At 43.3% G+C, this 22,538-nt stretch overlaps 1 protein-coding gene across 4 annotated transcripts in view; it reads left to right on the plus strand.

Annotated features, from left to right (window-relative positions):
- dscaml1 (Down syndrome cell adhesion molecule like 1) overlaps nucleotides 1-22,538 on the plus strand; it is an 80,461-nt gene that overhangs the window by 41,963 nt on the left and 15,960 nt on the right. For 2 of the 4 annotated variants that reach the window (XM_028419544.1, XM_028419543.1), the window contains exons 4-18: nucleotides 9,693-9,839; nucleotides 9,921-10,199; nucleotides 11,420-11,695; nucleotides 11,869-12,168; nucleotides 14,296-14,438; nucleotides 14,555-14,684; nucleotides 16,314-16,592; nucleotides 16,716-16,844; nucleotides 17,024-17,203; nucleotides 18,507-18,712; nucleotides 19,525-19,621; nucleotides 19,764-19,892; nucleotides 19,980-20,147; nucleotides 20,278-20,348; nucleotides 20,463-20,703. In XM_028419544.1, the coding sequence (XP_028275345.1) occupies nucleotides 9,693-9,839; nucleotides 9,921-10,199; nucleotides 11,420-11,695; nucleotides 11,869-12,168; nucleotides 14,296-14,438; nucleotides 14,555-14,684; nucleotides 16,314-16,592; nucleotides 16,716-16,844; nucleotides 17,024-17,203; nucleotides 18,507-18,712; nucleotides 19,525-19,621; nucleotides 19,764-19,892; nucleotides 19,980-20,147; nucleotides 20,278-20,348; nucleotides 20,463-20,703 (2,775 nt within the window). Of the gene's footprint in view, nucleotides 1-9,692; nucleotides 9,840-9,920; nucleotides 10,200-11,419; nucleotides 11,696-11,868; nucleotides 12,169-14,295; nucleotides 14,439-14,554; nucleotides 14,685-16,313; nucleotides 16,593-16,715; nucleotides 16,845-17,023; nucleotides 17,204-18,506; nucleotides 18,713-19,524; nucleotides 19,622-19,763; nucleotides 19,893-19,979; nucleotides 20,148-20,277; nucleotides 20,349-20,462; nucleotides 20,704-22,538 lie in introns of those variants that run through there. The other 2 variants (XM_028419545.1, XM_028419546.1) reach the window with 2 other exon arrangements.

The following is a 22,538-nucleotide window of genomic DNA, read 5'->3' on the forward strand; positions in this document are numbered from 1 at the left end:
TGATCATGTAGGGCTATTTTCTTTATGCTTTAGTCATATTGCAGTTTAACACACTCTTGCTTGCCAACACATTTTCCCAGTGAACTTTAGTTAGATTATTTTTTCAGTGGTGCTGAATCCATCTTGTCAAAGTGATGAAGACCTAAGACACTTTTTTAAAAATGTTGCCACAAATCGATCAATTTTTTATGTATTTTCATAATAATAATAGCCTTATTTTACCCTGCATGCACTTAAACAACATTAATTAAACGGTCTGGATGTTTGTCCTTAGATTTAAACATGGACCAATCACCTCGTTAGCATGAGAAACAATTAATTTCTGATTAAAAAAGTTAACATAAGATATCTTTGTAGATCAGTTAATTTAATAAGTTGTGGTGTATGTGCAGTAATGCCAAAGAAACATTGAGTTTCATGCACCGTTTGCTCAAAGTGTCCCAAAGTTGCTGTGCTGTTTGTCTCCAAGAATCGCATGATCACAGCGCCATGCAGGCTCAGCTGATGAGACCACAAAGCATGCCTGACCAGCCGCTCTTTGTGTGTTTGCTCATACATGTATTTGTAGTGTGGACAATGCAGTGCATGACTGCTTGTTCAAATCTAAAGATGTTTCTATGACAAGAAGACAAATCAATTCCAGGCAAAGAAAAAAATCTGGATACATGAAAGCATGTGATGGACTTCTCATACTCCTACTCATCTTCATCTACAGTGGTATCTTCTCCATCTATTGTCCTCCTCTTCTGGCTCTTAGTTCCTCTTTACTTTCCTTCTTTTTGCACTCTTCCTCCCTCACTCTGTCTTTTATGTCCCCTCCCCCTTGCTCTGGCAGTGACATTGGGCTAAAGTGGGACAGAGTGTAGGGGGGCAGTGAGGCAGAAGAGACGGAGAGACAGTCATGCAGGGAGGGAGGAAGGGAGAACGGCTGCTCTGCTGTGGTGCCCCCCTCCTCCTCTTCCTTCAAGAACGTACCTCGGGCACTCCTGGCCCCTCAGGCCTCCCTACAACGTCTGGGGGACCCGCTTTTAGCATGTCACAACTACTCCACTCCAATCTGCAACATCTGTCTCTGCAGCTCTTTTGCTTCCCATCATCCCTCATTTCTTTCCTCCTGCTTTGGCTCCTCCTCCTTTATCCACTTTTGGTTCTCTGTCGCCAAGATGCCCAGCAACAGTGGTGAGGGTGCATCATCATCATCATCATCATCATCATCACGGTGGCACAGGCAAGCGAGTGGAGCCAGGGAAAGGAATGCGTAGGAGACCGGCAGGCCCTTCTCCCTCCCTCCTCACCTCCTTCACTTCCCTTCCCTCCCCCGCTTGCTCCTCAAATCCGCCTGCCATGCAAGGTGCACTCATCCGCACACAGGCCTTGCTCCCTGGTGACCCCCTGCTCCCTGAGATTCAGTATGTGTCACTGTGGTGCTGCTTACATGCTGTGGCACTGTAGTACTCCCACCGAGGACAACATGGCTTTACAAAGGGCAAGGCTTTATTGATTTGTGTGAGAGTTTATCACATGTGTGTCAGCATGCTCTCTGTCTCTCCCCCTTTCTCATAACAAGTAGGGTAGCCGCGCTGTACATGTGTGTAGATACCTGTGTGCATATGGTTGCATTTTTGCAAGCAGCTAAAAGTTCGAAAGCTGAACGGAACGTCAAAGCACTGCTTTCAGAGTCTTTCCCCCGTTTTCCATGTCTTCACCTCAATAATGGATGATTACCAAACAATACAGACCCGTGTGTGAAATTAGACCTCTCACACAGTGTTGTTTTTGTGTTTTCCACAGCAGAAATAAGGTCATGCTTTAGTAGAGTTTTGCATTGTGGTATGTGTGTTTGTAATGCATTTGATATGCCCCCTTTGCCTTCTCATGACTCGTGAGCATGTCTCTATCTATTATCTATGAATCTAAATAATTAAAGACAAAAGCGACACAGTGCACCACATGTTGACAGGTCTGGAGTGTGTGTTTGTGTGTCATTGTCAGTGACCAAATGGAATCATTGTAACTGTAGCTTTTTGTGCACAATGACATACAGAACATCAGTCTGAGGGTAGTTTTGTGTTGCTGCCACTGGTTTTGCTTTTGTACGTTTTACTTTTATATACCACTTTCTCTTCATCCAGTCATACATCGCTGCCTCCATCTTGCTGCTTGAATATTTATGGCCTTTCCAATTAAGGTTGCTTAAGTGTGTTAGAGGCCTTTAACCATTACAGAGGGTAGTGGTCTAAAAGGAGACGAGGGGGCGGGTTAATGATAACACAGATTCTCCTTTTGAGTCTTTATGGTTTGGAAGAATGCATATTTTCATTTTCTTTATTTGTTTTTAATTCTTCCTCTCTCTTTTTCCTTCTCCCAACTATGCAGAGAGGCTGAGGGGTGTGTGGGTGTATGGGGTGTCACCTTCTTACAACAAATATAGAAAGAGAAATGGAGAGACAGCAGCAGGAAGAGGGAGAGAGAGGTACGGCGAAACCAAGGAAACAGATACTGAGAGAAGGAAAGACAAAGAAAACAGGAGACCTGGTGGTGTTAGGTAGGGCAGCAGCTGGCATTTGACGGTGAAGCATGCCTTTTTAATGAGTGCATTAGTTCTCTGCATACATGTCGTCACATCACTGTATCACACTGAACCTGGAAAACACATGGAACAAAGGAGGAAGAGGAGGATGAGAAGGTCAAGGGTTGGGGCAGAAAAACGAAACACTTGTAGAGAGATATGAATAAAATGAGTGTGTGTCTGTGCATTCTCTTCAATTATTCAGTCTTTGGTAACCGTGTGTGTCCCGCACTCAGAGAAGAGTATAAGATTCACACAAGTCCTCTTTATTAACCTTCTTCTGTTATTTTGACATAACCTCATCCCGGTCCTTTTGCACGTTTCTGTCTGTGATTGAGTCAAAGAAAGTGGTGGTAATATGCCGTCCTTGTGGCTCTTTCTATGTCTGTCTTGTTCTCAATACCACTTGACTATTAGAGACTGCTTTGAATGTGAATAGAGAGGAAATATGAGCAAGCATCATTCATTTCATATGAGAGAGAGAGAGATAGGGAGAGAGCTTATTGTCACTATGTGTAGACTTCCCTTTGTCAAACACATGCCAATTCTTCAGACCCAACAGAGGGGAAGAGAATAGGAAAATGATAGCAATGGAGAAAAAGATGAAGGGAGAGAGGGCGGGCTGGGAGGCGGGAGAGGAGCAGAGGGGAGGGGAGCAGTATTGATTTGACACTCGGGGAATCACACCACAGCTCTGTTCATTTTCATTCATCTGCCCTTGTAATGGGTGTGTTAATATGGCAGGTAGGGGAAGAGGGCAGGAGGGGGGATTTAGGAGGATGAGAACATTTTATTAGAATCCAATCTTTATTATCCTTCACCCCTGCTCACTATCACACACACACACAGACACACACAGTGGCCTGCATGCATGCCTGCACTGGTGCACATGCATCTGAGCACTTACTGCAGTTTTTAGACTCTGAATACGAATGAAGGGGTGATGAGGGTTTTTGTTATGTGTATGACATGAATGGACTGTTGTTTCATACAGCGTGTGAATGTGCATGTTCACTAGTATAAATGGATTTTTGTGGACCAATGTAGAGTTTGGAGGTTGATGATGATGACTGAAAGAGAAGATATTTTAGCCTGTGGTGTTTGAGGGTTAAAACTCAGGAATACATTATGTCAATGAGGGTTCTCACTCCATTGTGTGTGTGTGCGCATATGTATGACGCAAGTAGGGAGCTTAGACACAGTATGATCAGCTCAAATGAAATAGCTTTTAGTAGGCCTTCCCAGTGCCTCCTTGAAATCAGCCATAATGGGCCCTTGGTAATTATCAAATAAATTAGCCAGGGGAAGGAGTGGGAGAGGTGGAGGAGGAGAGGAGAATCAGGGCTGACTCCTGTTGTTCTTTTTCATTCTGAAAACCATCTTTACATCTTTACCTCTTACACACTGAAAGAAGAAAAGCTTTGCATAAATGGCATGATTGTTTGCTGTTATTATGCTGTTGGTGCCTTATTATAGCATGTTGCATGTTTTATGATGAAATGGTGCTCATCTGACAGTGTAGATTGATTTAGAAATAACATTACCTGCATTAGGACAACAGCTATTTTAAGTAATTTTCTTTGTATGTGTCCAAAGGCTGGACACATACAGGATGTCACCGACAGGTGTTTCAAAATGGAGGATTCAGATATTTTATACTGGAAGATTGATAATAAATTGGTGATAAACAAACTGTCTGTCATTGTTTACCATGATCCCCACACACCTTCTTTACCAGAATAAGACGCTCTGTCACTCACTGTAGTAGGGAGTTGACTAGCTGCTGGTAGGCTGGGCTGTAGCAGCAGGCCATATGCCACATTATTATTTTATTACTCTGCCACACAGTATCCAGCGTAGCAAACGTTATCCAGGAAACACACACAGAGTTTAGTTGTGCCAACCGTCAGACTGCAGAGTCCTGAACATTGAGACTTTACACGAGAAGCCTTTCCTATTTTGGGCTACTGCAGCAGAGCTGTCCATGGTGCTAGTTTAGCCAAGTATTCCTGAACATTTGGAAATGTGCTAGTGCTGACCTGCTGCTTTATTACTTAAATATTCTCGACTGCTTAATTTGATATTCACTAGTTTGTACATATATTGTTTGTTGTCAGCAAGTTACAGTTTTACACACAGGTGCAGCATTAGCCTGTGCATGCTTTTCATACTCCTGCACTCCCACATTGAAAGATATTACATCCTGTTTCTTTGCTTTTAAACTGATTGAAGAACATTACACTCCAGAAATTGTCACTGGCTTGCCTAATGTGGTGCAAACTGGCACACACGTACATACACATGTGCAGTTTCTTTGTATGTGCTCTGAGATGCAAGAATCCTACTAAAAGAGCTTAGTCAGTAAAATTAGCAATGTAAAGCTGGTGATGCAATGAATGTACAGAGCGGAAAAGAGAAGGACTGAAGTGAAGAGGTAAAACAGGAGGAGGAGAATAAATAAGGAATGTGTAGGTGTACTCCACTGTCTGCTCATTGCTGTGGCATCCTGTAGTGAGGATGCTCAGTACAAACACACACACTCACAGTTTGTTGAGTGCTCTCTGCAAATGTGGATTGTGAGACAGTGGGAGTAAGAATGTGAGACAGATTGTGAGTGTGTGTGTGAGTGTGTGAGCACGCGTATTTGTGCAAAGCCTGGCCTGTATTGTGCTGAGCCTGTGGTCCATTTAGCCTTAAAATCTGAAAGGCAAAACCTTGACAACGCAATCTTCAGTGTGTGTTTTTGTTAAAAAGCACAGAGTGAAAAATAAAGTGTCATGATGCACACGGAGGTGTGCAGATCTCCTCTGTGGCCTATGGCCCAGGCTTGTGAATCAATTACAGATCCATTCAGTAGTTCCTCTCCTCTCCTCTGATCTCCATCGCCATCATTTAAATGGCTGATTCTGTTTTTACCTCTAATGAAGGGTACTCTCTCGCACACACACTCTCACATGCACGCAAAAAACACACAGGAAAGGCACACTCGCACATGTCGCTGTGTGCCACTGCAGCGCCCCCTACCCAGCTGTTGTCACGTGAGTGCACGGGCCCTAGCAACAGCGAGCGAGAGAGCGAACAAAAAAGAGAGATCCTGGCGAGAGCAGGGGAGAGGGGAATGGGTAAAGAGAGGGAGAGAGCGAGAGAGAGAGAGAAAGAGATGGGAGGGAGGGGGAGCCATGGAGCATTAATAAGTGATGAGTCCAACAGTGTGAATTGCTGTTAGTTAGCATTGCTGCAGCGCCGCTTTCATTTGCATGGCAGCACCAAGAACAAACCCCTTTACTTACGCCATTTCCTCCCTCGCTCTGAATCACTTTTTTCACAGTTTTATCTATTTCTGTCTCTTTTTTATCTCTGTGGTCTAGTCAGCATCTCAAAATATGTACATCTTTTCTTAGTTACTTTCTTCATCTTTATTTCCTGTCTGATCTGTTCCTCTTCTCCTCCCAGCCTCCCTTGTGGCTACAACATTACATTAACATCTTTCCTCTTTATGAGATCTCGTGTTACTATTCTTTCCCTTTCTACGTGACAATAATTTGTGGAAAATGGCAGCCATATATAACAGAGGTATATTTAGCTGCAACCTTTCATGCCTTCCTCTCCATCTTAAAGAGGAAGGGGTGTCCTCACTCTGGGGGAACTTTTGGGAAGACAAGTGATGCTCCAGGGCTCCTTAATCCTTTTTTTCATTGTGCGTATCTGTCTCTCCCTCCCTCCCTGTCTCTCTGTCTCATTATTTGCATGTATGTGTCCGTCTGGAATTTCTGGCATACGTGCACATACACTCAGAGATCCAGCAGCGGCTCCTGCACTTGGCTTGACTTCCTGCCTCAGGCTGATCAGCTGAACTGATTCCATTACTTACAGACCCCCCTGAAAGACAGGGAAGAAGAGCACAGACTAAGAGGACAGAAAGGCAGAGACAGAAAGAGGTAGAGGGCAGAGGGGAGACTCAAGGAAGAGAGCGCTGGGAGTGCAGAACAGCAGCCATGCAGATAGAAAGAAAAAAGGAGAGAAGGAAAAAGGTCAGGATATAAGGAGGAAGTGAGGGGATTTTGTGCCTCCCATGGGCATGGGATAGACCTCAAAATTCTCATCCTGCCTCCTACAGCAAAATAAAAAAAAACTAACAAAAAAAACACAGAAGCGTATACAAACACACACTCAACAACAACAACAACAACAAACTCCTGGAGGCGTAGGCAGACTAGACGAGAATTGATCTCCTCTCCCACAAGGAGAGTCTTGCAAGGAGAGAGAGACAGGGAGATGGAGGAAGACGTAGAAGAATTGTTTTTACCCATGTATGGCTCTCAGGCCTGTAGGCCCCTCATCCCTCTCACTCTCACTCCCTCCTCTGTCACTCCCAAAGGCATGTTTCTCTTTATCTCCCTATCTTTCCCTTCATCAATCTCCATCTGCCGTCCTCCCTGTAAGGCCAGACCCTTCCTCTATACTCCACTGCCTTCCCCCTATCGCTGCCTTCACCTTCTCCAGTGTTTTAGGTGTGTCACATCTCCACAGACAGCAGAGGAGCAGCCAGTGATGAGACATTACGTATCCAAGCCATGAAAAATAAACGCAGTAGATCAGTGTTTACCATACTGTAATTCACATAATGATTATAACGAGCTTCACTATTAAACATGTTATAGCTGGACATTACATCTAATAATATTTTATATTTATATTTAGTTTGCATGTTTGTCAACCTTAAGGTGATTTAGATTATCTATTTTTCATTGACCGAGGACAGAAACTTATAAAAGTCATTGACTCTGTCCTCTTCAAGAGCTGATTCGTATCTCTCACTGCAGACCACAAAAGTGACATTTGAATATGTCATCACAGGCTGTGAAGAATCAGTGGATGTATAACATTTTTTCCTATATTTTATGGAATAAATTAAGTCTTTAGACAAAATATCAGCAGGTAATAAATGAAGAAAACATAAGTTTGAACAAGCGGTAGAGATAAAGTAGGAATGATGGAGCAGGTTTCCTTCAAACCAACGTTGAAAGCATCCTTTTCATTAACATCCTCTGAACCACTTTTTTTTCCTCCATTCTTAACCATCTCGGAATTTTCTTACACTACCCCCCACACTCTTCCACCTCCCTCCCTTCACCCCCTTCTGGTCTGTCTTTCTCTCTACAGGCATGTTGTGACAGGGTGTAGCAGTGTGTTATACTGGGTTCTACTCGCCAAGTGCATATTATCCTGTAAGGCATAATACCCAGGTTGGAACAAAAGGGCAGGCTTGGAAATTACAGCTTACGTCGCTTAGCACTCAGCACAACAGTCTGACTCACATGAAAACACGTGTGTGTGAACTTTCACATATGCATGCAGATGCACTGGCTGACGCGTGTGTGTATGTATTCAGAGATTTGATGGCACAGACACACACACACACACACACACTACATGCAGTCATAAATTGATCAGTAAATGAGTATTTTCATAATAAATTTCTTATGTTGTGCAGTAGCTCTGTGAGTGTGCTCATCAATAATAATAATAATAATAAAACATACAAAAAAATAAATGTTTAGAGGATTTTACCTGGTAATTGGACTCCTGTTTGAACAAACCAATAATAATATGTATAATGTATATATGTATAATGTATATATTAATAGTAATATGAAGATGTCACATTTGTCTTTAGGAAATTATAATTGACATAAATAGAAAAATAACAGAATAATAATGAGTGATCAATATAAACCTTTAGTCAGTGGATGTGTAGACATTATGACCCCATTTACACCTTGTATTAAGAAATGATGTGTATCTGTAAAGCACTAAAAAGGCATTGGGATCACAGTGGCACGTAATCTGACATGGTGATCTAAATTTAGATAAATGTGATTCTTCTAAAATAAATAATGTGGAATTTGAAAGATCTCCTAACTGACTAATTCTAAATTGCCGTAACAATAGAGAGAGATGGCAAGAATGCATTTTATTACAAGTGTAAAAGACCTATCGATCATTGCATAATTATACCTGGTGTAAACAGGATAAAGAAGTAAAGCATTCTTCCTCCTCCATATCTCAGTCTTGTTAGTGTGTGTGTGTGTGTGGCAGGAAGCCAGGTCAGTCCTCTCACTTTTAATAAATCTCCTTTGGATGAAGCCATACAGCCATAAAATGCATTGATTGTTGTTGCTCACATTGTAGCAGCACACACACACACACACACACGCTTGGTCACTGATACTACACATTAGACATGTTCAGATGTTCATTACAGACATTTTGTGACATATTTTCTCTGTCAAACCACCTTAAAACTGTAACTTTAGTTGTGATTTTTCACCCTGAAGTAGCTGCTTTTCATCAACAGTTTAACACACGCTAGCATCCTTAGATTTTTTAAAATAAATGTGCTGTGCTGTGACTAGGTGCTGACCTATTGCTCGGAGCTGCTCTGTGTGTGTGTGTGTCTGTGTTTGTGTGAGTGGCACATTTCCTGTATTCAACTATTCAATGCACCTGTATTTTACTCAAGCTCTCTCTTGTCAACACAGCAAAGAGACACTGAAACATCATGTACAGCAAACAAGCAGCATGTTCACACACACATGCACACACAATACACACTGTGATAGCATTCATGTAACCAAACAGTCTACTACTACAAACTGAAGTGCACACTGTCTAAAATAACCCTTTGAGGGAACCAAATACAAAAAGACTCAGAGAAGCGGAAAGAATCAAACACTGAAATACACTCTCCCCATCTCCTTTTTTTCTTCTCTCTCACACGTGCACATACACTCTCTCTATTGACATGTAGATAAATCAGAGGCAGACCAAGTAGTCACTGATGTGAAATGAAAATGACGCTAATCTGCTGTTACCATAACACACACAGACACATCAATTATTAACACCTACAATAACTCCCCTCTCTGTTCTCTCTTTCGTCTCATCTGTCTTTCTCTATCCTGTATATTTTACTGGATGGATAGGACAGAGTGTGTTAAAAGCTCCCATGTGTTCAGCTAAGTGCTGTGCTTGGGTCTTTTGAAGATGTATATTCTTAGCTTTTTTCTGAAATCTGTGATTTTTTTGTGAAAAGTTCCCCTTTCCTCTCTGTTATCCACAGGTAACCGCTTCTTCCTGACCTCATTTGGCGCTCTGTATATCTCGGAAGTGCAGAAGGAAGATGCTCTGTCCACCTACCGCTGCATCACAAAGCACAAGTATAGTGGAGAGACTCGCCAGAGCAATGGAGCCAGGCTCTCTGTTATGGGTAGGCAACTAGACATTTTCCTCACTTTCTAAAAATCCTCTGAAATACTGACATTTCTGTGATGTGCCTCATCATCAAAAGACCCTACGGAGTCCACCCCGTCAGTTCTGGACAGTTTCCAGTCCGGTGAGGTGCAGGTGGGGCACAGTGTGGAGCTGCCCTGCATTGCCTCCGGATATCCCAACCCCACCATTCGATGGCTAAAGGATGGTCGGCCATTACCTGCAGACTCCCGCTGGACACGGCGCATCTCTGGCCTCACCATTTCTGACCTGAGACTCGAGGACAGCGGCAACTACATCTGTGAAGTTACCAACAGCTTCGGCTCCAAAGAGGTGACAGGTCACCTCAACGTTATAGGTAAGTTAAATAGGAGGGACAGTGAGTCACTGTTCACTTCATGTGCTACTGCTGTACTTCACTCTTCAAGTGAGATGGACAGAAGTCATGAATGTGAAATCAGGATACAAACTGTAGTGATAGAGGCGCCACTTAAAGGGATAGTTGGGTTTTGTTCTGAAGTTGTGTTGTATATGTGCTACTTATTAACAGTCAGTGTAGTGTAGATGAAACAGTAGACAAGCAGACTCCATATTCTGCAGAGTAAGATTACAGTTTTTGTCAATGGCGTCTGGTGGTACACTGATCGTTTTATGGGCTCTTAGGTTCTGTACCCCTGTTTGCTTCTCAAAACCAGAGGCATACAGACAAGCATCTACTTTTTGTAACACACTCCAGACAACCTCACTTTAGAGAAACCAAACTATCCCTTTAGGCCCTTTTGGCTGGGATGAGCATGAACGTGATCTCCAAGGATGGCATGCCACCCCTCTGTGCTCTCAAACCTCAGTGATGTGCCACTATGGCGACAAGAACAGTGGTCATGCAGGCCTGTTGCTTTGTTTACCAAGGATGTGAGAGAGACGAAGGGGATATCACCTATAATAATAGGAGATATAAGCAGGTACACTTGTAAGGGAGGTTGTGAAGGAGGCTGAGGGAGGAGCAGGAATCTTAGGGTGGGTGGAGAAAACAGACTGAAGCCAGTGGACACTGGGCAGACTGGCCGCAGGGCACATCACTACATAACCCACAAACCTACAACGACAGGCCATGCAAGGTGGGACACACATACAGTATATGTACTCATCGGCCATGAAGAAAGTCTTACACATGCACATGCACATTCACTGTCACACGCACACACACACGCTTGCACACATTCAGCAGCCTCCAGCACTTAACACCAGCTGCTTTATTGCTCACTGACATTTTCTCCCCTTTCTGTCTTTCTGTCTCAGTTTCCCTCGCTGCTTACACACACACTTCCTCACACACAGACACAGACGAGAAACACACAATATTAAGACACTAAAATATGATTTGTGTTGCCTGGCCAGGACAATGTAGCTCAGTATGAATTTCTTTCATTCAGTGATGCACATTATATCCACATGGTGCCTGAGGGACGCTGACATACACTCAGTAATATAGCTTCAATATTTAGGTAGTAACCTGTTTGTGTCTACATTGGTCTCTTCTCTTTTAACTCTGCTCCGTTTTGGTCCTTCTCTCTTTAGAGCCACTCCGAGTCACCTTGTCTCCCAAGAACCTGAAGACGGGGATCAGCAGTACAGTCATCCTGTCCTGTGCTGTCCAAGGTTCCCCCCACTTTACTGTGTCCTGGTATCGTAACACAGAGCCTGTCGTGCCTGATCAGCACTTTTCCATCCAGGGGGCTCACAATGAGACGCTCTTCATTTCTGCTGCACAAAAGAGACACTCGGGAGCTTACCAGTGCTTTGCCACGCGCAAAGGCCAGACTGCCCAGGACTTCTCCATCATCCTGCTAGAAGGTGATGACAGAACAGAGTAATTGTGAATTCTATGTTGTGTTATAGTATGTCTAACATACAGATTGAGTTGCACCATTGTCTTTTAGCTTCCTATATGTTACTGAAGCTTCATAAAATATGAAGTAGAAATGCTCATTTGATCTCACATCTCTGACATTGTGTTTGTTTCTCAGATGGCACACCTCGTGTCGTGGCCTCTTTCAGCGAGAGGGTGGTGGTCCCGGGTGAACCATTTTCACTGATGTGTGCCGCCAAAGGAGCCCCCCCACCCACCATCACTTGGACCTTGGATGACGAGCCTGTGGCCCGGGACCTGTCGCGTGTCAGAGCCAGTCAGTACACGCTCTCTGATGGCAGCACTGTGAGCCACGTCAACGTCAGCAGCCCGCAGATTCGTGATGGAGGAGTGTATCGGTGCGCCGCACGAAACTCGGCTGGTAGTGCTGAGTACCAAGCGCGCATAAACGTAAGAGGTGCCTGTCTACTTTTCAATATCAGTTATACAGAGGCTTTCATAGCCTGACCCCTACCCCACCCCAACCAATACCCTCCTCTCCTGTATCCCTCTCTATCTATACTGCTGTCTCTCTGCGTTCATATATTTTCTTTTCAGTTTTGTCCTGTCCATCTGTTAAGCAGCATTATCTCCAGCAGCCCATACTATATGTAGTCTGTCTCCTTTTGTCTTGACTTATATGTAAACTATCTTCTCAGCTTATGTGCTTAGGTATGTGCACAGATACTACAGAAAACATGCAAAAGGCAAAAATAGACTTCTTAGGGCTAGGTTAACATACTGTGTGGATAAAGGTGGGGATGTGATAATAAGGTAATATAATAATAACAAAGAAACCTAAGAGGTGAAAGAAATAGATGGAAGGGAGACTGAAGGATGAAAGGAGAGAGTCGAGAACAGAGGAGTGCCAATGTCTGCTGAGGGAATGATGGTGACAGGACTGGTGATGTCATTGTCGTCTGAGATGACAACGATGAGGACTGACACCGACGGACAGGGCTGTATCACTGTCTCCATGTGTCTCTCTCTCCCCCGCCTCCCCCAACCAACACTCTCTCACTCTCTTATCTATGATATGTGTAGTTGTGACATGTGAGTCTGCTCTAAGCAGACATGCCAAAATCATCATCGGAGTGAGAATGAGCCCCTTTTGCCAGAGAGCTTTACCCTTATATGCAACACAAACACAGCCGATATACACACTCATAGCCACACATGAAAAAAAACAGGAATATGCTAGTATGCCTATCCACTGAAATGTGATACACTCGACTCATCTCATTCAGCGAGGGTCCAACAGCAAGGATACTGAGCCGCGCAGACATAGCTGAACACACATGTGTATACTGGGTCTGTGTGTCTGCGTGTGCGCGACAGTGCTACTGAATAATACATCTTTGACTCGTCAGAGCTGTGACTTCAAAGCTCAGCGCACGCTGAGAGAGAAAGAGACGGAGAGAAGTGGGGGTAGGAGGGCTGGAAGGAGAGACAAAAACAAAGATACAAGATGAACAATGGTGAGAAGGTCAGAGAAGAAGTGACAGGTGATGGAGCGATAGCTCCCAGTGTTTTACAATAATGCTAAACACATATTGTGTCCGTCTGACTGACTGTCTGCCAGCCTTGTTCTTTTGGCAATAATACACTTATATTGAGACAGTTGAGCTTTATTTTAGTATATTTTTTATTCTCTCATTCATGTTGATTTTTCTTTTAGGCAGTATTTTTCCTGTTTAATCTGCCCATGTAGCTAACATTTACATACTAGGCAAACTATATGCCTGTCCAAGCACCTAATTAATATGTATTGCAAACTTAGGAACACAAACAATCAATGATTAGGTATTTTAAGTTGATTTCTACATTAGGAGGCTGCGGCATAGCTATGACACATTCAGGCTGCATTTGGTCAGCATGAATGAAAACACTATGTTATTATTGAGCACTCATCTAAATGCACTACCTCCCAATAAACTGGAAGCCTCTGAATGAAGTACTGAATAAAGTCAAGTGTCATCCGTTTCACCCACTCACTTTCCCTCTCTCTTTTTTTTTAGACTAGTCATGCAGCCAGGAACATTAAATGCTGGTTTGTTTAAATGTCAGTAGCGTTAAGTAAAATTGCAAACTCTAGTCCAATCCGGGCTGTAAACAAAGACACCATCACTGCTGCACTAAAGTCTGTAATATTCTTTGACCTCAATTGTGTCTGCGGCCAGCGAAAATAATGTGATCACTGTCCTGCTCAAACCTGAAACCTTTCACGGCTTATAAAACAGCTGACCACCTGTTTTTCTCTAAACTTAATAAACAGATTTTCCATTTGAAAGCATATGCACAAGACTCGAATGGCACATGTTGCTCCTCCAATAATATTAGGTTCTGACTTCTTTTCTAAACACCAACATCCCTTTTCCTCTTCTGTCTACTCCCCTCCCTATCACCCAACCTTTATACCAAAAAATTCCACGACCTGCTTCTGACACCATCAACTAATGATGTTCTTTTCCCCTCCTCTCTTCCTCTGATCGACCCTGTCTCTTTCTTTTTCTCTTTTTTTCTCTCTTTCTCCCTTCGCCATCAGGTCCTCCGAGGATTCGGCCTATGAAGAATATCACTGCAGTTGCAGGAAGAAACACATTCATAAACTGCCGTGTGATTGGCTACCCTTATTACTCAATTAACTGGTACAAGGAAGGTCTTCTGCTGCCTGACAACCATCGCCAGGTATAGTTTGCTTTCTGCATTTCTGCTCAGAGAAAATCATTGTATACCAGGCATGAAATACAGAAATATACAAAGTTGGTGTAGCAGAAATGTGTAGCGTCATCTTATGTCTACAGGTGGTGTATGAGAATGGGACACTGAAGCTCAGCGATGTCCAAAAGGGGATGGATGAGGGGGCCTATGTGTGCAGCGTGCTGATCCAGCCACAGCTTTTCATTACGCAGACAGTTTATGTCACTGTCAAAGGTCAGTCAGAGAGACACATCACACTACAGACATGCATTTAATCAGCAGCATTAAAACATGAGACGGGGGCTAGACATGAGTTGTTATAGTAGCACTTGATTCAGGTTTTTCAGCTTTTGTTTTATTATGTCACAAAATAAAAAAACTCAATTCTGAATACAGTAGAGGATGAAGGGGATGAAAAGTGAGTAACCCTGGTTTGGAGGAGGATGGTGTGAGTGAAAACAGAAGAAAGCTGTATGTATTGCTTCTAATAACCCCTGATTAAGGGGCGGAGTGGCCTAGTGTGAGCTCTCAACCACTCAGCAATTACATAGAGCAGGAGCGCTATTGTATAAGATTTGTGTGTGTGCATGCCATGCTCATGCATATGTGTGTGTACATTGTACATGTCACCTTGCACATTATTTCACTTTGTTCTCAGCGGCAATAGAATGACATGTTTGTTTTAGGAAGTTGTCGAGTGAGAGTGCGAGCTGCGTGTGTGTGTGTCTGCTTGGTGTGAGCATCAGTGGTCTTCATGGTCTTCTACTGCACATACGTGCATGAGTTTATGAGCGTGTGTGTGTGTGTGTGTGTGTGTGCGCTCACATTTGCTGCATGTGGGTGTAGGTATGTGCTTGTATGAATGTGTGCTTGTCATGTCTCTGATTTAATTAGATGAATTTTAACGAGGCCCAGATTAAATCCCCCAGATGTCTCAGCTGTAACCCCCCCCACCACCACCATCCTCCCCTCATCCCCCACTCCAAACCACTACCATCACCTCTACTGGTATCCATGGCAACACCATTCTTCCCCCTGTGGATGGGGCTCTAATTAGAGCAGCTATTATGGGCTGGATTTAGCAGGGCAGGGTGGGGTTGGAGTGGAGGGGTTGGTAGGGGGCGCAGGCAGCTGTAAAGTGGGTAGTGGGCTAGTAGGCCAGGCTGCAGTGGTATGGAGTCCAGGTTTAGATGACTGAGAGACTCCAGAAATCATCGATTTGATCCCCTGTTGTCAAACAGACACATGGCCCACTAGTTTATCAATCAGACTGTCAGGTGAAAATGACACATTCTGAAAAACTGACACTGTCTTCTTCTCCCTTCACTGCACCTTTTCTCCTTTAACATCACTTTCTCTCACACCGGATGTCCTCTCGATGCTCCGAAATCTTCAAAACTGTCTCCCCTTATTCTCCCTGTGTCTACACATCTGACTTTCTCTCATCTCTCTCCTTCACTTATTCATATCTGCCTCAAATCTCTGACTTCACCTGCTTCTCACCCCGCTCATTTAAACAACTTTCTAACTGATTTCATTTATCTTTTTTTCTTTATTTCCTTTCTTTCTTTGCCATATTTTGCCTTCTCTTCTTCTCTTCATCTGCCCTCTATTTCACCCTTTTGCCTGTCCTTGCATTTTTCACTATCCTTGCCTTTTCTTTTTCATTCTCCTTTTCATCATTTATTTCCTCTGCTTAATCTGACTACTTTTTTCTTATCTACTTTTATCTCATTTCCCCTTACTGCATCCCTGCAACATTTATATTTGCTCCCGCTTCTTCTTTACACATCTTACTCTGTATCACTGTCCTTCCTTCCCTCTTCTTCTCTCTTTCATCCTCTCTTCCACCACCTTTTGCAGTTCCTCCACTGATCCAGCCATTTGACTTTCCCCCGACTTCTATTGGTAAATTGATGTACATCGCCTGCGTGGTGTCATCTGGAGACATGCCCATACGCATCACGTGGCGCAAGGACGGCCAGGAGATCGTGGCCTCCTCGGGCATCACCATCGACACAAAGGAGTTCATGAGCTCCCTCCAGATATCCAAAGTGTCGCTCAAACACAATGGCAATTACACCTGCATTGCCAGCAACGATGCTGCCACAGTCAGCACAGAGAGGCAGCTCACAGTTACGGGTAAGAAAGAGAGAGAGCAAAATGTTTAAGACATATTTAAAAAGGGGTTAAATAATGATTCAAAGATAAGGAGGTGTAGACAGACATTCTACACTGTTTTGCACTTCTCTCCCATCTTTCCAGTGCCTCCCCGGTTTGTGGTGCAGCCAAACAACCAGGATGGGATCTATGGGAAGGCTGGGATCCTCAACTGTTCTGTTGATGGATACCCTCCACCTAAGGTCATGTGGAAGCATGCCAAAGGTACACTAGGTACTGTACATGGTCCATCTTTTATTCTTTTATCTATGCATAGTGGGACATATTTTAGCTTTTATCTGTCCTTTGTTATAGTCGTAAGTCCGCATTGTCCTGAGAAATTTATCTTGAAATGCAGATTTTTCAGTTCACCAAATCATAATCTCTTACCCCTTTGCTTTGTGTCGGTACAGCAGGTATTGGAAACCCACAGCAGTACCACCCTGTGCCTCTGACGGGCCGTATTCAGATCATGAGTAACGGCTCTCTACTCATCAGACATGTCTTAGAGGAGGATCGAGGCTTCTACCTCTGTCAGGCCTCCAATGGTGTGGGCTCAGACATCAGCAAGAGCATGGTCCTAACAGTAAAGAGTGAGTATACAGACTTGCACTAAGCTAATGTAACACTGTGAGTTTTTCATTGCAAAGATGATAATGGTGAGGCCATCTAGTATGCTCCAGTGCTCTTGCTTTGTCGGTCACTCACTCACTCTTTTAAACCAATGAGCCAGCGCAGAATACTCTCCCAGTAGGCATGAACATAGACACACATATTTTACATACCCAGTGACAGAGCAGTGGAGCAAAGGTGACTATGGACATAAGCGTGAACATCATACACAGCAAGTGTGTGTGTGTGCATCAGTGACACGCAGTGTGCAAGCGTGCAACTGAGCAATTGATCTTTTGACTCTTGGGATCTGTCTACAGACAATCAAAAAGACTTTGAGCTTAATCATTATCTGCAATCAATCTCTCCATCCTGCCTTCGCTGTCAGTAACACTCCATTTAATGCCATGCGAAAATGCATAGAGAAGATAAACACACACACACAGGCTGTCAACATCATGTAGGCCATTATGTGAAGCCAATATATTTTGTAGCATGGAGTACATTGACCTTCCAGAACAGCTGTAACGACAAGTGAAATGTTAAGGCATCTTTTGACACACATAACAAGGTGCACATAAATGTATCTGCTAGTTTCATCGTGTTTTGTTATCACAGGGTAGTCCCTCTCTTGCACGCTCTCACTCACTCTCTCCTTCTGGTGTTAGTGTTATTGATTGAACCGTTCCTCTCCTCTGCCTCCCTCAATTCTGTCTGTTTCGCTCAGTGGAGAGGGAGGAAAAGAGGAAAAGAGGGTGGGTGAGATGAATAAGTGATGAAAACAAAACAGCAGAACCCTCCTCGGATCGATATTGTGTGTGTGTGTAAATGAGCGTGTGTGTGTTGGAAAGAGAAGCCTGAGCGTGTGAAGGATTTTGTGTATAGAGTGTATACCAAAGGCGGAGTGTATCGTTTTTGCCTCTTCATTCACCTAGACCCCAATGTTAACTATTGGAGAATGAGAAAGGAGGTTTATCAACTTTACCTCATTGACCACGGCTCTTCATTACTTTACTGCAATGGAACTTGCAATGGCTATTTTGAACTCTACCTTTTTAACTGCTTACCTTTCTCTCCTCCACTCTCTCTCTTTTTTTCCTTTCCACTTTGCTTGTTATCCACTTACTCTTCCTTTTCCTCCTCCTCCTCCCCTTCATCTTTTATCTACCTCTGACATCCAACATCCTTCTCATCAATCTGTTTACTGTTACCATCTCTCCCTGCTTCACCCCATTTGTCCTCACCTTCTCTTCATCTCACACTCCATTTCCCTTCTCCTTCCAGTCCCTGCTATGATCACCAGTCACCCCAACACAACCATGGCTAAGAAGGGTCATGTAAAGGAGCTCAACTGCACAGCCAGGGGAGAATGGCCCATCATCATCCGCTGGGAGAAAGGCGACACGGTCATTGACCCTGACCGCAACCCCCGATACTCCATTACCACCAGTCCCAATGAAAAGACCGACGAGGTGTTGTCCACACTCAAGGTAAAAAACACTTATATATGGTAGAGCTTCTAGTTGATGAAAGCAGACAGGAATGTCGTTGTGACTCTTACTCAGTTGACAAATATCTCTCAATTATCTCGCTTCATCTTTTTTCCCCCACTTATCTTGGTTTGTCTGTTTGGTGTGCCCCATGCAACACATACTGAACTCTGTATTTCCACTGATTGATGCATGAGGTGCATTACAGACTGCTACTAATCACATTCAGTCTCATTAGCTCATCTGGTATTTCTTTTCATTTCATTTTCAAACTTCATAAATTTGCTTCATCATGCCTTGGTGCTGTACGTTGATATTCCTCTGCAGTTTTTTAAACCACAGGAAAGAAGCCAAACCTTGGTGATGCAAGGTTTTTGCATGTTAATAAATGCTATTGATGCAGCTTGGTGATATAAATAGGAGCTGAATCAGTTGTCCAGTGTCCACTGAGATCCAAGGATATTATCATCTCAGTGTTATATCACTCAGTCTGTGTTGTAGGATTTAGTCATGAGCCATTGATTGGATGGATGATGGATGATAAGGGCACCTAAAAAACAAACTGTTACTGCCATCGTCATGAAAATAGCAAATGTTTTGTGTGTCAGATGTTTACAAAGAGGTATGGCAAAACAGCCAAACAGCTGGTGTCTCTTCCTTGTACCTCTCTTGCAATCCAAAGCACCAAAAAGACGATGTAGGGGAAAAACTCCCACCTCTCCATCACAAAGCTGTGTTTTACACGATTTTCCTGCACAAAGATAGAGTTGTTTGTCTCTTTGACATTTCTCTTTCTACTTCTTTTACTTCAGCTAAAGCCAGCGGAGCGTGAGGATTCAGTCTTCTTCTCCTGTCATGCCATCAACTCTTACGGAGAGGGACGAGGCCTCATCCAGCTCACTGTGCAGGGTAACCATTCATGTGCAAATGCATCTACAGTTTTGTTCCTATTTTTTTTTTTGGTTTAATGGCTACAAAACCTGCTTTTCCTGCTTTATTTGCAGAATTGTCTCTCTCTCACTGTCTCATTTATTCTCTTGTAACTCCTCAGAGCCTCCAGACCCTCCCGAGTTGGAGGTGCGTGAAGTGAAAGATCGGAGTATGAATCTCAGGTGGACACAGAGATTTGATGGAAACAGCGCCATTACTTCCTACGATATTGAATATAAGAATAAGACGGGTAAGTAGTGTGGTATATTTCTCATTATACATAAAATGATAGAAAACATTCAAGAAAATCTGTTTTTATTCTGATGTGGTCTGACAGATACCTGGGAGTTGAAGCATGCTACTCGAAATATCTCTCCCACAAACAACCAGGCCAACATAGTGGACCTTCACCCTGCCTCTGTCTACAGCATCCGCATGTACTCCTACAATGCTATAGGCAAAAGTGAGGCCAGTAAGGAACTCACTATTAGCACAGAGGAAGCACGTAAGTCAGAGATTTTACTTAATTAGCAATTAGCGTCTCTGTTTATCTGTCGTTAATGAACTTACTGGAAACATAAAGGCTGTAGAATGTTTGTAAAAAGCCTTCAATGAACCCATCTGTCTCTGTGTAGAGCCCGACGGTCCTCCAATGGAAGTGATCCTGCAGCCAGTGACATCTCAGAGTATCAGAGTCACGTGGAAGGTAAAACAGAAGTATTTGCCTGCACAATAACTTGTTAATTTTTTTACACACCATACAATTACTGAAGTATATTAGAAGGCTGCCGAATGGCTGAGTCTCATTGTTCTTCTTTAGGCTCCAAGGAAGGAGCTGCAGAATGGGGTGATCCGGGGTTATCAGATCGGTTACAGAGAGAACGGCCCAGGAAGTAATGGCCAGTACAGCATTGTGGAGATGAAGGCCACAGGAGACAGTGAGGTCTACACCCTGGACAACCTGAAGAAGTTTGCGCAGTACGGCGTGGTTGTCCAGGCCTTTAACAGAGCCGGCACAGGCCCTTCTAGCTCCGAGATAAATGCTACAACCCTGGAAGATGGTGAGAATCTCAGCAAATAACACATATACACCTGCAGCTTGTATGAAATGTGAATCTACTGCCTGTTGGTCTCTTTTAGTGGGCTATTTTCATGACCGGCAGTTTAAAAAATGTACAGTAAGAGTGAACTGTCATATCACCCTCTATCTGCTTTCACTCTGACCCACAATTACTCTCTTTCCCTCTATCTCTCTCCCCATTGTTCTTTCTGCTTTCTCACTGTCTGATCTCTGTCAAATCATGCCACGCTTTCTAACCTAAAATTACTAAACTGTATATATACAGTGTAGTAATATATGTATATATATGTATAATAGCTGCTGGAATCCAAATGCTTCTTACAAATACCAAAGACACAAACAGTGGCCATTGAGCAGCACTGAGAGAACTGAGTGATCCCTGCACAGGAATGTCCATGTATCATGATAGCTAGAGGGTAAATATAATAAATCTGAATGAAAGGATGACTGAATGAATGAACTGCCAAAGCATTTTTAGGCTGATGATGCACAATATTTGGAAATCTTTAAACTGCATCTGGTATGCAAGTTTGTTATGGTTTACATGTGCACTTATACACTCAGGAGACACCATTAGAACTGTTTTTTTGGTTGAATTACTTCCCAGGCATTACTTTTCTTCAGATGCATGCCTGAATAAAAGAATAAATCATCTAAAATGTATGGATAAATAATTATTTGCACTAGAAAACACATTTTCTCTTTTGATTTACTTGGGTTTTGTTGTTGTTGTTTGTTTTTTTTCTTGCAACAAACACACACACACATACACACGTCACAGTGTTCACTGGGTGGACAGTTGGCTGAACCCTATTGGTCCAGAGGAGAGGGAGCCCTCCAGTTCTTTCCTGTGGCTGTCACCGTGGCGACAGTGATATTGATGGCCATTATGATAATAGTGATAACAACAAGCATACTAAAAATAATTATAATTAGCTTGTCTCTCTCTCTTTCCCTCTGCTAGCTTCCTGCTGTAATTATCCACAGCTGAGCGCATTGTCTCTCTGCTCCCTCTTTTCATCTTTTTTTCTGCCCTTCCCTTGCTCCCCTTGCTTTTAACTCTCTTCCTCCCTTCCTCCCTTCTTCCTCTGCCCCTCACCCCCATCTCCTCCCCCCCTTTAGCCCTACTCCAAAACTGGCTTTTATTATTATGCAGCTATATTCAACACTTTTTTCATCTAAATATATGCAGTTTATTTATGTTGGGATCTTTTAGATGGCTGTATTTATCTGTTTAACCCCACATAAGCCCCAATACAGACAGACTGTGGGGAAGTTGAGCCCACTCACCTTCATTCTCATCCTTATTTTGCTTCTGGTAGAGGTGTGAAGATAGAAACTGGGCTGTGTTTTGTTTCCTTCTCATTATTTAGACTTGGAAGCTGAGGTTTATTCATGCAAAGCCCTGTTTTAGTTTTCTAATCCTCCTTTCTCTTTTCCCTCCCTTCCTCCCCACCTCCTCTCTCTTCACCAGCTGCAGAGAGATTCCCTGGTGGACTTGGCCCAATCTCTCTCTTTCATTGCACTCTGTCTTTCAGTCAGCTCTCTTCCTCTCTTCCTGCCCTTCCTACTCCCACAAGTTGACTTCTGTTCATCATCAACAGTGGGCGTTATTCACAGCCTGAATTACTGGTGGTCAGCATTAGCCAATAGAAAAGGACACCTGGACTGACAAGGACAGAGGGTGGCTTGTACAGAGAAAGAGAGATGGTCCTATACATCAGGACAGACACATGTCATGGACTTTTTATCTATCACTAGCCTCTTTACTCGCTTCAGGTTTGATATGGAAATGCTATTTAGGGTTTCAGTAAG

Source organism: Parambassis ranga, chromosome 13 (genome assembly GCF_900634625.1).
Source record: "Parambassis ranga chromosome 13, fParRan2.1, whole genome shotgun sequence".
Taxonomy (NCBI): Eukaryota; Metazoa; Chordata; class Actinopteri; family Ambassidae; genus Parambassis; species Parambassis ranga.